The sequence below is a fragment of the Hyperoodon ampullatus genome, assembly GCF_949752795.1.
Source record: "Hyperoodon ampullatus genome assembly, chromosome: 8".
Lineage (NCBI taxonomy): Eukaryota > Metazoa > Chordata > Mammalia > Artiodactyla > Ziphiidae > Hyperoodon > Hyperoodon ampullatus.
The window spans coordinates 19,188,736-19,204,488 of NC_136921.1; the positions used below are offsets into that span (position 1 = coordinate 19,188,736).

General features: G+C 53.8%; 1 protein-coding gene across 6 annotated transcripts; it reads right to left on the reverse strand.

Moving 5' to 3' along the window:
• Positions 1-7,110: 7,110 nt before the first annotated feature.
• DES (desmin) lies at positions 7,111-14,022 on the reverse strand (the record flags this gene model as incomplete). Of its 6 annotated transcripts, none has more annotated exons than XM_079710379.1 (9): positions 7,111-7,152; positions 7,344-7,426; positions 8,933-8,976; positions 10,606-10,826; positions 11,228-11,353; positions 11,510-11,671; positions 11,788-11,883; positions 12,005-12,065; positions 13,315-14,022. In XM_079710379.1, the coding sequence occupies 9 exons, from the start codon at positions 13,890-13,892 to the stop codon at positions 7,111-7,113; spliced, it is 1,413 nt and encodes a 470-aa protein (XP_079566505.1). The 6 variants fall into 6 exon arrangements, with proteins under 6 accessions (XP_079566505.1, XP_079566506.1, XP_079566508.1 ...); XM_079710380.1 differs by having other exon boundaries at positions 12,008-12,065; positions 13,315-13,892; XM_079710382.1 differs by having other exon boundaries at positions 10,606-10,757; positions 13,315-13,892.
• Between the last annotated feature and the right edge of the window lie 1,731 nt (positions 14,023-15,753).

Consider the following 15,753-nt stretch of genomic DNA (forward strand, 5'->3'; position numbering starts at 1 on the left):
AAAAGTTTAAAAAGATGTTTAGGTGAGAGACCCAGGCCTGACCTTGAGCCCTGAGACATGAAGCCTGGGAAAGGCAGGGGGGAGCCAAAAGAGGAGCCAGGAGTCATTAGATGGAGAAAGGTACTCTTAGACACCCCCCATGCCCCCCACCCCGTCATTCTGGGAGGCCCAAGTCAAAGTGTGCTTGTGTCTGTGTGTGCATGGAGAGGGCAGGGAAGAAACAATTTAAACACTGAATTATGCCTACAGGGACCAAGAGCCTTGAGGAATAAAATCTTTGGTTTTAGTTTACATACATTAAAGCTTACTCTTTGTAATGTGCAGTTCTCCTGGTTTTGACATATGCAAACAACTGTGCATCTGCTACCCCAGGACCATACAGGACAGTCTCATCACCCTAAAGATTGGCTGAAGCATCCCCTTTGTAATCAACCTAGCCCCCTCCACCAACCCAGGCAACCACTGATGCTGAATTGAATTCTTAAATGTAAGTTGAATTCTAAAAAGTAAAAATGTGGGGGAAGACATTGTAAGCAGATGGAACACCAAGACCAAAGGATTCAAGACTGTTTTTAAAAACCAATAATCCAAAACTTCCTGCCACTGTGCCTCAGAAATTTGCATGGAAAACAGTAGGTGGTCTGCAAATAAATGTTGGCTGGTTGGCTGGTTGGTTGAATAAATGAACTGTATGGTCTTGATCAAGTCACCTAACATCTCTAAGCCTCAGCTTCCTCATCTATAAGTTGGGGGTAGCCCAACTCAGGGTTTACTCATTCATTCAACAAACATTTTTGAGTTTCTACTGTGTGCCTGGCACTGTGCTAGCCACTAGAGAAATAGCAGCAAACAAAACAGACGAGGGGGCTTCCCTGGTGGCGCAGTGGTTGAGAGTCCACCTGCTGATGCAGGGGACACGGGTTTGTGCCCCGGTCCGGGAGGATCCCACATGCCGTGGAGCGGCTGGGCCCGTGAGCCGTGGCCGCTGAGCCTGCGCGTCCAGAGCCTGTGCTCCGCAACGGGAGAGGCCACAACAGTGAGAGGCCCGCGTACCGCAAAACAAACAAACAAACACAAAAAAAAACAGACGAGGGTTCCTGCCCCTATGTTGCTTATATTCGAGGAAGGAGACAACTATAAAGAAATAAAGAAATGATAGCGATCATTAGAAGAAGATGAGTATTGTGGGAAAATGGAGAAGGATAAGGGAGATGGGAGTGTAGTGGGGGACTTGCACTTTCAAACAGGGTGATGATGGGAATTGACCTCGCTAGGAGCAGTTGAGCCAATCTTGAAGGGGTAGGGAGGCAAACGGGGTAGAAGTCTGGGCAGGACTGCTTCAGACAGAGGTGGGATATGCCCTGTGGGCTCCAGAAGAGCCAGGAGGCCAGCGGGGCTGGAGGGAGTGAGGGGGGAGACTGGAGGGACAAGAGGTCGGACAAGCAGCAGGGGCCAGATAACCTAGAATCTTGTAGGCCATGGCTTTTTTTTTTTTTTAATAAATTTATTTATTTATTTATTTATTTATGGCTGCATTGGGCCTTCGTTGCTGCACGTGGGCTTTCTTATTAGTTGCAATGAGCAGGGGCTACTCTTCCTTGCGGTGCGCAGGCCTCTCATTAAGGTGGCTTCTCTTGGCGCGCGGGCTTCAGTAGTTGTGCCTCGCAGGCTCAGTAGTTGTGGCTCGCGGGCTCTAGAGCACAGGCTCAGTAGTTGTGGCTCACGGCTTAGTTGCTCCGCGGCATGTGGGATCTTCCCGGACCAGGGCTCGAACCCGTGTCCCCTGCATTGGCAGGCGGGGTCTTAACCACTGCGCCACCAGGGAAGCCTGGCCATGGCTTTTTTATTCCTAGTGAAAACAGAAGTCATCTCAGAGGATTTTGTGAGCCAAGGAATTACATGATCTGACGTAGGTTGTTGTGATGGCTTTAAATTAGTATATTAAATATTAAAATGAATATTAACTATTTAAAAGGGCCTGGCACAGAGCCCGGAACATGGCTTGTGCATCTTCTGTTTAAATGTCCATAATGGGGGCATTCATTGAGGTGTGGGCAGGACTGTGTGGGCCTGGGTAGGGAGGGTACAGGCCCTTGCAAGTCACGGACGCCCTCTCCTGGAGGAGCCTGCACTAGCTGTGACACTGGAAGCCCTCAGGCCCTAACCAGGGCCCTCACCCAGAGCAGCTGGCTGCAAGGCGCTCATCTGTCCCTCAGAATGGCCCCACAGTGCCCTGCGGCCTGGCACCGGGCTGGTGTGTACTGCCAGTCTGCCCTGCCTTGCAATCACAAGGCTGTGGTGTCATGGAAAGAAATCTGCACTCTGGAGGCCAAGGAGCAGGGGCCCCGGTACTCCTCTGCCAATGATACGCTGTGTGACCTTGACAGCTCACCCCACCTCTCTGGGCCATGGGGAGTTTCCTCCAAGTCATAATGATGCATGCACCATGTGCTTGGCACATGGTAAAAGCTCACTGTTTGTTGAATCAGTGAATGAAGTGGGGACCATCAGCCTTTCTGATAAATATGTAATTTAGAGAAAAGTAAATAAAAGGGCCCAGTGGGTATTCACTCAACAAGTATTTAAATATTTGATGGGCAACTTCTATGGACCAAGCCCTTTTCCGGGCACCAGGAATGTAGTAGTGAATAAAATGAGTGAAAACCTTGCGCTTGGGTAGCTGACATTTTAGGTGTCGAATTAAAGGTCTATGATATATTTGCATATGTGTCCTGGTCAGGCTTGTGGTCAGAGGAGGAGTGAGAGAGGTGGTGAATGGGTTGAATGACTTGTCTCCAGGGAGAGGGGTGGCAGGGTAGCCAGAGTGGACAGACAGGGTAGGAAAGTACCCACTGAGACCTCAGTTCTTGGCTTAGGGACCTATTTGCCTCCACAATCCTTCCCACTCCACCTCCTCAAGTGGGGCCTGAGTTGGTCTGGAACTGGTCCCACCGGTCCAGTGTGAAGCTGGTTAGTGCTCTCTGAGCCCTCTCATTTCTCAGTATTCAGAGTCTTTTTTTAAAAAATCTCTGAGTAGAGTGATTTTGGTTTTCTTTTAATAAATTTTGTATTTCCTAGATTTTCTAAGAAAAGTTTGCAATATTCTGATTACAGATTTAAAAATAATCATGTTGGTATTGCATTTTTATTTGCTTTTCTCATGGAGTTTCACATTTTCTTAACAACACAAGTAACAACTGGGCTCTGTTCCATAAGAACTGTATTAACTATTTGACTCTGAGCTGCTAGAGGGCAGGGCGTATTTTATTTAGCTTAACTTTCCTCCACAGTACTTTAGAAAACAGTCTATATGCTCAAAAAATACTGAATCAAACACATATTAAGACCTCATCTGTTACCTTCTATTTATACAGTTGTACTCTACAATTAAACAAACATCATGCAGCATTAAACCTTTTGTTGCTTGTATTCAAAAGTAAAAATAGGCTTCCCTGGTGGCACAGTGGTTGAGAGTCCGCCTGCCGATGCAGGGGACACAGGTTCGTGCCCCGGTCCGGGAAGATCCCACATGCCGCGGAGCGGCTGGGCCCGTGAGCCATGGCTGCTGAGCCTGCGTGTCCAGAGCCTGTGCTCCGCAACGGGAGAGCCCACAACAGTGAGAGGCCAGCGTACCGCAAAAAAAAAAAAAAAAGTAAAAATAAAATACTTCCAACTGCACGATTTCTGGTTTAGTCACACACACCCCTGTCTTTTGGTTAGGCTCAGGAGGGCACAAGGTCCAGAGGTGCTGTACAGAGGAGCAGAAGACAGGACCGAGGGCTCAACCCCACCTCGTACGCTCCCACTAGAGCACCACTACTTTGACCTTCTAACTCCCTTCCCCTTCCCCCATGACTCATGGCTGAAGGAGGTAAAACCCAGCAATGCCAAGGGTGAATGAACACCTGGTGGTTGCAGAGTCTTGAAAGAGGAGATGCCAGTGTCCCAAGGAACAGGGAGGGATTTTGCCATGGAGGTGTGGGGTGTATGTGTGGGCACAGGGTGAGGGCACACTGAAGGTCTGGGTGTATGTGTATGACCACATGAGACCCAGATCCCTTTTCGTTTATTTTTGTCCATTCTCTTGGAGCCCCACATCCGTCTCCTCTGCCCTAGATTCCTGGGTCACTGCTCAGCTCCTAAGGAGAAAGACAAAGCAGAGGGCTTAGAATCTCCAGAATCTCCAGTCCCAGGAAGGCTCTGCTCAGAGCATGCTTTCCCCTGGGCCTCCCCTCTTCTCTGAGGACAGGTGGATAGCCATCACAGGGGCAGATGTGTGCTGAGAAGGAAGGACTTTCTGACCTTCAGAGCTGTCCCAGCTAGAAGGGGCTACCGAGGAGGCACTGAGTTCTCGGATCCAGAGACATTCAAGCAGAGCCTGAGGACTGCTCATCAAGGTGTGGGACAAGGCCGGGGAGGGGATTTCCACATTGTGGAGGTCATTGCTTGGGGGACTCTGAGGTCTGGATCTGAGAGTCTAAAAGTCCTACACTCGCTCCTTCTTAGTGACCAGTCTGCACATAAGCTTTTTTTTTTTTTTTTAAAGATTTAATTTTATTTATTTTTGGCTGCGTTGGGTCTTCGTTGCTGCGCGCGGGCTTTCTCTAGATGTGGCGAGCCGGGGCTACTCTTCTTTGTGGTGCGTGGGCTTCTCTTGTTGCAGGGCACAGGCTCTAGGCACACGGGCTTCAGTAGTTGTGGCTCACGGGTTTAGTTGCTCTGCGGCATGTGGGATCTTTCCGGACCAGGGATCGAACCCGTGTCCCCTGCATTGGCAGGCGGATTCTTATCCACTGCGCCACCAGTGAAGTGCCTGCACCTAAGCCTTTTATGGGAAGGTAGGGATGACTCTAAGACCTTCTCTGACCTCTGTGTCCCTTTATCCTTTGGGGGGTAGGTGAGCGCATGGAACTCATTCAGGGGAAAGAAGAAAGAGGCGAGAGGCTCCGGAGATTACTCACAGATACACACACACCACCACTTATCCACTCGGGCCCACCTCACCCAGGTGTTTCTCTCACAGAGAGACTAGCTCTGATTCCAGCGCCCCCAACAAGCTCGAGGTTAAGAGGCCCCTCACCCATCCCTCCTCCTTGATCCCACTGTGCAGACACAGAAAATGCTACTTCTAATTTCATTTGGGGTTCCACCACCAGTTGATTGGGAGCATTCTGGGGCCTGCAGGGCTCACTCCGTTGGAGAATTTGGGGGAAAGAAAGGGACATTAATCACCAGTGGCAGAAGGTGTGGACGTGGGGTGTAGCCCCAGATGCTCCCAGGGCAAGGTGAAGGATAGCATACGTCAAAGGAGGGGTCCTTCCTGGAGGGAGGGACCACACAAGCTAGAGGGGGAGCCTGGCAACTCGTGAGCCAAGGCCACATCCAAGGAGGGGGAGAAAGTGACACCAGAAAGGCTTTGGAAGCTTCTGGAAAAAGCCAGTTAGGAATGGCACACTAGGGGCTTTAAGAGTAAAACCCCATTAGTTATTTCACCTACAGACTGTCCGAATGTATCATGTTTGTGATCTCTACCCTCCTCCCACCTCTAAAGTGTAATCCCTTAAATCTGAGGAGTGGCTGGAAGGCTGAGACCTATGTGGATCCATCAGGCTTCCTAAATCTCTGATCCACCTGGAATTTATTTTTTGGAAGGAGTGAAGACAGACAGCTTTCACTCCTGCTCCTGCCCATGGCTATCCAAATGCCCCCATGCCCCATATTGAATAATTAAGGTTTCCCCACAGAAACATTTAACGTACCTGTGTTAATGTTTCATTCCATGATTTCCTTTTTTTTTAATATGTCCTACCTTCCCCTCCCATCTTCCCAAATTCTCCCCAAATTTCCCTTTGGTATTTTAATTGAGATTGTATTGCACTGAAATTATAAATTAACACAGGATGACTTGACATCACATCTTTAGGGTATTGCGTCGTCTTCTCCAAGAACAAGATAGAGCTTTCTATTTTTCTTAACATTGTTATTTTTCCTGAATCTGGCTTTGAGCTTAAAAGATGCAGGTGTAGTGGGAAGAAAGTGTAAGTTTCTTTAGGAAAGGGACCGAAGGAGCCCTACTTCAGAGCCAGTCTGTAGGGTCATTCCTGGAACTGGGGCCTAACGAGAGGTATCTGTGATTCCCCAACCAAAGCCCCCTGCCCAGCCCCCTCCCCCATATGCTACACACATACAGCAAGGCTGGGAGGCTCTGGGGACAGAAGGGGTGACAGGCCCCGGGGGACAGTCTAGCTGGGCAGGAAGGCAGCACACAGTCCATCCCAAGAGGTGGTGCGACAGGGCCCTGGGGTTCCCCAGAGGCGACCTGGCAGTCAAGACAGCAGGGGCCATGCTAGGCTTGTGCTTATCTTTTTATTGTTTCTGTCCAGAGCCTCCGCAGCAGGGGAAGGGCAGGCACAGGGACGTGGGCACCCCGGCCACCTGCCTGCGACCGCTCTCGGCCTCTCTCCTCTCTTCTCTCTAGCATCTCGCCCACCCTCTCTCCTTCTGAATCTCCTGCGCCCACATCTGGCACCTTCGGGGGTTCCCTCTTGCAGCCCCTGCTTTCTAAGCCCACCCTGGGAAAGTAATGGACCATGGGGTCAGTTTCAAGCCCCCCAGTCTCCACAGAGGGCTATGTCCCTAGTTACCTGCCCGGCCTGCTGAGGATGCTGCCCTTTCTGACTCAGGCTGGGGAGGGGGGGTGGGGGAGGTCCATGGGGCTTGAGCCTGACCCTGCGGGGTCCCTACACCCTGCATTGGAGTCCTCTCCAAAGCCAGAGGCTAGAGCCTGAGGTCACGGATGTGGGAGGGGCAGGGTCACTGCTGTGTCTTGGCTCCATCCCGGCTCTGCCCAGCACACTACAAGGGCAGCCGAGGGCCAGGCTCACTCACTTCCAACAGCCACACCTCACACAGCAGGGGGCTCCCTGTGCCTGGGAGGGTTCGGCCATGTCCCCTGTGGGGACCATGAGGGCTGGTCGGTAAGCAGGGGTCAGAGGCTGTGAGGGGAGCACTGTGGCTGGGTGTGGTGCCCTGGGATAGAAGGAGGCTGGCTTTAGGAGGCAGTGAGGGCAGGGGTGAGGACGGTCTCTGATGGCACAGGGGTCTCTGGCTTTACAGCACCTCGTGTTGCTGCTGTGTGGCCTCACTGACGACCTGGAGAGGAAGAGAAACCCAGTCTAACCCAGTGCTGGCCAGAGAATGGAGCCATGGCCCCGGGCCACCTCCACCCCAGCACAGCAGGAGCCTGAACCAGCACAGCTGGTAGAAAGCACCTGGCTGACAGCCCCCCCACACACAGCCCAGAGGCCCCCGCCAAGGCTAAGGGGACCAGGCAGACCACTTACCTCCCCGTCCCGGGTCTCGATGGTCTTGATCATCACTGTCTTCTTGGTATGGACCTCAGGACCCCTTTGCTCGGGGCTTGTTTCTATAACAGATCCATCCACATACTCAGTCTGACCAAGGCCACACCTGGGCTCTTCCTGTGGCTGGGAGTCCTTCCCTGGTCCCACCGGGCAGAGCCCGGAAGACGCCCACCCCCTCAAGATGGTCCTGTTACTTTTTCAGCAAAATGTCCTCACCTGTCCTTAAGCCCAGCACCCAACAGGTGGCTCTGCAGACCCAGGCACCTGTCCCAGGGCTGGGATAAGATCAGAAGCCAACAGATGTGCTCCAGGTGCCAGCGGGTTCAGGACGGCAGGGGATCCCCGAGGCCCACCCCTCCCCACCCCCCACACCACCTCGCTCCCTCTACACCCCTGCCTGCAGGAGAGCCCTGCATGAATTTGTACCCTGACGGGACCCCAAAGCCCAGAACCAAGATACTCTTGTGGAGGACCTCATGGTACCCAGCCCCCTTAAGACTCCAGATGAGCAGTTTGATGTCTTAATGAAAGAGAGATGGAGAGGAGTCAGTCACTGATTCACTGTGCCCTTGGCCAGTCACTTGTCCCTCTGTGCCTCAGTTTCCCCACTGTTAAATTGTAACGACGGTACTTTCCCTGTAATGGCCCAGAACTATTGGCTTGTAAAAGCATTAAGCGATTTTAAATGCAAGGCTCACACTTGGTGTCTGGATAAACTACTAACTGAAAAGAGACGTTCTGAGTTTTATAGGAAGGGTCAAATTTAGGTCCTTGGTATTAGGAGTTTGGTGTTGGAGAACCTCCTTAGCAGGCAACCAGCATGTGGAACATTGTAACTCGGTGGAGCACAGCGTGTATTTTTTCCTGATGAAAATGAACATCGAATATATAAAAGGTTTGATCTAGGAAAGGCGAAGCTGCCAAGGACTCCAGCTTGCTTTCCTAATGTATTATTATAGCAGGTTGTTCTGCTCTCTGGGGTTTGAAAACCACTCGATCTGCATATTACTAACATCAGAATGGCAGAATGCCCTAGGAGTTCGTTCTTTTAATTGTATGGCTTTGCTAAGGTTTGGCTTCATTTTTTAAAACATGCACCCAACATCTTGCTCCAGCAAACTGGAGGTGTTCAACAAGCAGCTGGGAGGGGCTGGGGGGAGTGCTTGGCAACTTGCCAAACAGACAGTGAGTGGTGGGTGCCTTGTAGCCCAGGATATATGGTTCTAGATGCTCCTGCTCCCTGGTCCCCAAGGATACCCCTGGTACCTTGGAGTTTGGGCGTATTAGGAAACAGAAACTACTGACCATTCAGTACTCCCAGAAGGTGCAGGGGACATGGTCATGCAATGCAATACAATACCATGAAATAAAATAAAATTAAAAGCTCCCTCTGTTAGAAGGCGCCTCTACCTAAACTCCTCCGTCCTCCTGTAGCAGCCCCCTTTCTCTTCCCCAGACTCCAGCCCTGTCCCTACGGTTCTATCCTCCCCTCCTGGCTGGCCTTGGGCAGTGCCCACGCTGGACTCCTATCCCGCCACCCCAGCCTCCGCTTGCCAACATGCACTCACCTCGGAAGTTGAGGGCAGAGAAGGTCTGGGTAGGGAGGTTGATCCTGAAAGGGGAGAGACCAAGCCCCCAAAGGGTTAGGACCCTCCATCTCTCTCTGTGACCACCCCTCAAAGCTTGCCCTGGTCCTCTGTAAACACCATCCTCAGCTGTCCCAGTCCCACTGACTTCAACACTGCTTGGGGCATGGGGCCAAAGGCCAACTCCAGTTGTCCCAGGAACTGTCCCTTCTGGAAGGATCACCCATTCCATCTCTGACCTGCTGGTGTGACACCAGAACCCCCGACCCCACTGCACCCTCCATTGCACCAGGATTTGCTTCTTGCCCTTGGCACTGCAGGGTGTATCAACGGCAGCTGTGGGTGACATCCACTGTGTGTGCCCACCCTCCAGTCAGGCTGGGAACCTCTGGCCCATTCACCTGAGGGCAAGTTCCAGGAGCTGCCACACCCATTTATGCCTAGTGCTGGGAAAATGCAATGCCACTTAAGGGGTCATTATATGCAGATGTTATTCTACAATATCTGAAATCTTTCTTTGTATAAATCTGTATCTAAATACGTCTGCCGATTTTTTTAAACTTCAGATTTTTTCATTTTTGTGAGTATCAACGGGCATCATTTTGTTGAGTAATTGACCTGTTATTAATTGATGATAAGTTTACATAGTGAAGGGGCCTCCCTGGTGGTGCAGTGGTTAAGAATCCGCCTGCCAATGCAAGGGACACGGGTTCGAGCCCTGGTCTGGGAAGATCCCACATGCCATGGAGCAACTAAGCCCGTGCACCACAACTACTGAGCCTGCGTGCCACAACTATTGAGCCCACATGCCACAACTACTGAAGCCCGTGCACCTACAGCCTGTGTTCTACAACAAGAGAAGCCACTGCAATGAGAAGCCCACGCACCACAACGAAAAGTAATCCCCGCCCCACACGCAGCAATGAAGAACCAACGCAGCCAAAAATATATAAAATAAATAAATGAAATTAATTTATATTAAAAAAGTCTACATAGTGAAATGCATAGATCTTTAGTGTGCAATCCAGTGAGTTTTGATCAGTGTCTAAAAACATGTAACCACCAGTTGAAATCAAGATATAGAACATTTCCATGAATCAAGAAGGTTCCCTCGTGTCCCTTTCTGGTTGTATGCTGTTTTCTGTGTCTAGAGGAGATTTGCTCTGAGCGTATCATTGTGTCTTTTCCTATGAGCGTATGTGTGTGTATACATGTGCATGTGCGTGTGCGTGCACCCTCTGAGCACGAGTTTCTGCACCTTCTCTCTTAGCCTATCGTGTCCAAGCCCCTCTGTCTCTATTTGTCTCTATCTGCCCCCTCCCTTTCCTTCCTCATCATTCCCCGCTGTGCTTCCATCTCTCTCTTGACTGGCAGTAATGTTTTATTACTGGTGCTGAATATGGTTTTATGCTGCTGGTTCTTAATTCTGAAGATGGATGTGGGAATACTTATACTTCTCTTTTTATAAAAGCTATTAATTAAATCACTTTTTACCCAGGTGGCCTTGGTTAATTCTCTGCAATTAGCAGAGTGGTGGACTCGTATAATATTGTTTCCAGATCTTGTGAAGGTGATCCTGAGCCCCGCTTCAGGGCAGGAATGGGCCCCCAGCACCCCCCAGGAGCCCATGGCCAGCCCCTGCCTTGCCCCCTCACCGGCTCTCCTCGCCCTCCAGCAGCTTCCGGTAGGTGGCAATCTCCACGTCCAAGGCCATCTTGACATTGAGCAGGTCCTGGTACTCGCGCAGGTGGCGGGCCATCTCATCCTTGAGGTGTCGGATCTCCTCCTCCAGGCGTGCGATGTTGTCCTGGTAGCCGCCGGCCTCACTAGCAAAGCGTTCCTCCAGCTCCCGCATCTGCCTCATCAGCGAGTCATTCTGCAGGGGAGGGGCGCCCGGGTCAAGGACAGGCTGCGGTGGGGGGCGGGGACACACTCGGGGCCCAGGACGGAGAGAAGCACAGCCTCGGGGCTGGGAGGCAACCCCAGGTGGCCAAGTCTAGGGCTTGTCAAACTCTTCTGAGCCAGAGCACTCTGAGCTCAAATGAAGTCTTATGTGGAAACTCAGAGAACAGAACTGAAACAAGGGAGCATGACTGTTCGGCCTCCTCGCCTCCATGCAGGAGTCCCATGATTCCTGAGAGCCCCACTGGGAATCCACCTATCTTTTTTTATCCCTGTGGTAGATTTGAGCAGACAGAGACTCTATGATGGGCCCAAGGTCACAGTGTGAGCTGCAGACAGGAAGGGCTAGACCAGGCAAGGTGGGCAGGGACTCACAGTGCCCTTGAGAGCGTCGATCTCGCAAGTGTAGGACTGGATCTGGTGGCGGTACTCCATCATCTCCTGTTTGGCCTGGCGCAGTGCATCATTGTTCTTGTTGGCTGCCTGGGTCAGGTCAGACACCTAAGGGCAAAGAGAGGGGCCCTGAGATGACCAGGACACAGGTAGGGGTGGGCAAGGGAGCATGGAGACCCCAGGATCACCCTCCTCCCCAAAGATGGAGCCATAGAAAGTACCTCCAAACTGGGATTGAGGGGGCCAGAGGGGCCAGAGTCCCACCTTTGACTTGTACCACTCCTCGGCTTCCGAGATGTTCTTAGCCGCGATGGTCTCATACTGAGCCCGGATGTCCCTGAGGGCGGCCGTGAGGTCTGGCTTGGACATGTCCACCTCCACCTGGACCTGCTGTTCCTGAAGCTGGGCTTGCAGCTCACGGATCTCCTGCAGGGTACATCTGGGCTTCAGTCCCCAACCAGCCCCCGCACGTATCCTCACACCCCCATTCCCAGAGCCCAGCACAACCACCCCCCCTTCCAGCTGCTTTCACAAGGGCATACCTCTTCGTGCACTTTCTTAAGGAACGCAATTTCCTCGTTGAGAGATTCGATCCTGCGCTCCAGGTCAATTCGAGCTAGAGTGGCTGCATCCACATCCTGGTAAAGGTCAAGTGAGAGGGAGAGGGTCACTGATCACCCGGTCAGGGCAGAGGGAGAGCAAGGGTGACACAGAGGAGACAGAAGGGGTAAGGCTGCTGGGGGACCAAAGAGGGCTCACCGCTCGGAAGGCAGCCAAATTGTTCTCCGCTTCTTCTTTCAGCTGAATTTCCTCTTGCATCCTGGCAGAGACAGGCAGAAGGACAGACAGTTGGTGGGGATAAAACAGGCAGTGGAGAAGACTGACTGGGGGCTGCCCAGGGAGTGGGCTCAGGACAGAGAGAGGAGGCCTGGCTGCTGGATAGAGACAGGAGGACCTGCCCACACAGAGAGGGAACAGGAAGTGGCCCAATCTCTGCCCTGGAGCCACACCCTGGAAGTCTATGTCCCCACCAGATTGTGACCTCCCTGGGATTAAGAACCACGTCTACTTCTTTCTGTTTGTTTTTAATAGTTATTTATTTATTTATTTATGGCTGCGTTGGGTCTTCGTTGCTGCACCGGGCTTTCTCTAGTTGCGGTGAGCGGGGGCTACTCTTCGTTGTGGTGCACGGGCCTCTCATTGCGGGGGCTGCTTCTCTTGTTGCGGGTTTCAGTAGTTGTGGCTCGCGGGCTCTAGAGCGCAGGCTCAGTAGTTGTGGCGCACAGGCCCAGTTGCTCCGCGGCATGTGGGATCTTCCCGGACCAGGGCTCGAACCCCTGTCCCCTGCACTGGCAGGCGGACTCCCAACCACTGCGCCACCAGGGAGGTCCAGAACCATGTCTATTTTATCCACCTCTGCGTTCCCAGGCCCCAGGCCCAGCCTGGCCCACGCAGGTGTTCATTTAACATCTGTGACCTGGGTAGTGGGCCAGTGACTCGGCTCACTACACTTGCTGCCTGTACATACTGGGAGCCTGGTGGAGCCCACCACCTGGTCCTCCAAGCTTTCTGAGGGCTGCGGCCCCCACCCACTCTCCGCTTTCCTCTAGCTTATCGGTCCCCCCTGGAAAGCTTCAGCCGGGCCCAGGGGCCAAGATCCCCTCTCTACCCCCATACTCAGGGCCTCATCACAGGTGAGCTGAGAGCTACTGCTGGCCCCAGATTTCCTTGTCTCCTACCAACCTCCCCTCTGCCTCTGACTGCACATGGGCCTCCTTTCTTCATCCATGTGCCTGCCCAGCCCCCAGCAACTTAAGATGCTTTTTAAAGAAGCACCTGGTCTCCCAAGGTCTCCCGTTTCCACCCCATGATGTCCCCAAGAAAATTCCTCGTTTGCAGACTGCGGGCACAGGGGAGAGACCTGGCGTCCCTCTCCCCTCCTGGGGGGACACAGGTAGACGACCCTCTCCCTGGGTACGACAGGGTGCTGACAGCTGGACCCAGCCCCAGGCCTAGCCTCCCGCGCCCAGCCCATGGAGAGGGGGGTTCTGGGAGCGCTGGGTCCTCACTTGGCCTTGAGCCGCTGCAGGTCATCCAGCAGGTTGTCCCGCTCGACGTCGACGCGGGCGCGCTGGTTGGTGAGCACCTCCACCTGGCGCCGCAGCTCGCGCAGCTCCTCCTCGTAGATCTCGGCCACCCGCGTCGGCTCCCGGCCCTTGAGCCGGTTCACCTCGGCAGCGAGCGCCGCGTTCTGCTGCTCCAGGAAGCGCACCTTCTCTATGTAGTTGGCGAAGCGATCGTTGAGCTCCTGAAGCTCCACCTTCTCGTTGGTGCGCGTGGTCAGGAACTCCTGGTTCACGGCGTCGGCCAGCGAGAAGTCCAGCAGCTCGCCCGCGCCGTAGGAGGAGGGCGCGCGGGTTGCCCCCAGCCGGCTGGCCCGCATCGCCCCCAGGCCCCCGGCCCCGCCCGACGTGCGCGACACCTGGTACACGCGGGATGTCACCGAGCTCGAGGAGCCCTTGGTGCCGAAGCCCGCACGCGGGAACACCGGCGAGCTCAGCGGGGAGCCGAGCGGGAAGCCCGGGGCCCCGCCGAAGGTGCGGCGGTAGGAGGACACGCGCTGGCTGGACGAGTAGGCCTGGCTCATGGTGGCGGCGAGGGCGAGGCTGGGCGGCGCGGCGCGGAGGAGGAAGCGGCGGGCGGCCGGCTGGAGAGTGGCTGCGGCGAGGGGAGACAGGGCCCCAGGCCGTCGGCACTATTTGTATGCGTCCTGACATCAGCCCCCTCCGCCCCTCCCCTGACAGCTGCAGGATCCCGCTGTCCTGCCAGGAAAGGGCGGCCTCTGGCGTGGGGGCAGGGAGGCCAGCTCCCCCGCAAGAAGCCTGCGCCCCTCAGCCGGCGGGTGGGGGGCCCCTGAGGGGCGTGGGAGAGGCTGGTGGACCTAGGGGGGCAGAAGATGGGCAAGCCTGCCAACCACCTCACCAGGGCTCAAGCATGTCTGGAGCCCCCAGGTAGGCCCGCCTGCCTGCGGGCAGGGGAGAGAGCAGGGGAGAGGCTTCCATGTAGTTTGAGGGGCTCCTTTTTGCTGCAAGCAGATACTTTGGGTCATTTCCTGAAGGGACAAGGCCTATTTCCAAGAAAGGCTCCAAATCACCTTTTTTTCTAAAGAGTCTCTGAAAGTGGCGAACATTTAGGACGGCTCGGGCAAAGACCAGGAGCCCACTAGCCAGGCCTAGAGGACGAGGGTCTCTAGACAGGCAGGGAGGATGGGGGGGACCAGCCCGGGGCACTCAGCCGTCCCCGCCAGAGCCCGCCTGCTCAGGTGTGTCCACTAGCCCCTGGGTTCCAGCTCCCAGCCTCAGTTTCCCTCTGAACTAGTGAAGGCCCTTTTCCTCCCCACTACGGATGACGGCAGGGCCTCAAGTTTATAAACAACAGGGTGACTTCCAGAAAGGGGCTGGTAGGCTCTGTTTCCAATTATAACAATTATAACATAACTCTACACTCTCAACCCCGCACCACCAGCTTCGCCTGCCTTCTGCCCCCGTTGAGCCCTCCCCCACCCCCTCTCTGATTCATCCCCCTCCTCACACCACCCACGCCCACACACACCAGGGGTTTGTGTTTTGTCAGGAGCCTCATGTCAACCCAGCCACCTCCCTGGCAGCAGCAGCTGCCAACCCCAAATACCAGAGCTGGTATTTATAGAGGAGAATGCATCAGTCCGGGAAACAAGCGCACAGGAGAGGAGCTCTGGGGGGTGAGGGCCAAGTACTTGAGGAGACAAGGGTGTCAGATGGTGGAGGAAGGCTTGGGTTGATGAGCCCGAATCACTTTCCACCCCCATAATGCTCCAAGCCCCCAGCAGGAATGGAGCCCTGCAGAGGGCTTGTCCATCCCTTCACAGGCCTCCTCCTTAGTACAAGGCACTGGCTGACCCCTAAGGACATCCCTACTTCTCCATGAATGCTGGCTGTCTCTCTGTACCTCCACCTGGCACTCTACAGGCCTCTCTCAGGCCTGACCCTTTTGGAAGGCAAAGCTTGGAAATAGAGGACTGGTCTTACCCTAGCCATTACCAGCAGATGTAATTACAAGCAGGCAGGTCCTTCACTTCTCTGTGTCCTCAACTATAAAGTGGGAATGGTCAGCCTAGCTGTGTCTGCTGTCTAGGGCTTTGAAGAGGCTCAGGTAACGATATGCAGATAACAACACCTTATGTATTCTGAGCACCCATTGTGTGCCACTCTGCTAAGCACTCCCCACCCATGATCCCCAATTCTCTGACAACCCTGTGAGGTAGGAAGTAGTACCATTCCCATTTTATAGCTCAGGAGGCTGAGGCAGTCTGACCCCAGAGTGGGTGTGAATGTGCCAGGTGAACTGCAAAGGGCTTTGATGCTGCTGTATTTGCAAAGCCCTTTCACATTCAGTTTCTAATTTTTATCCTAGAGACGAGCTTATGAGGTGGGTGGGGAGTTCCAGGTATTCTTATCCAGCCTTCGAGT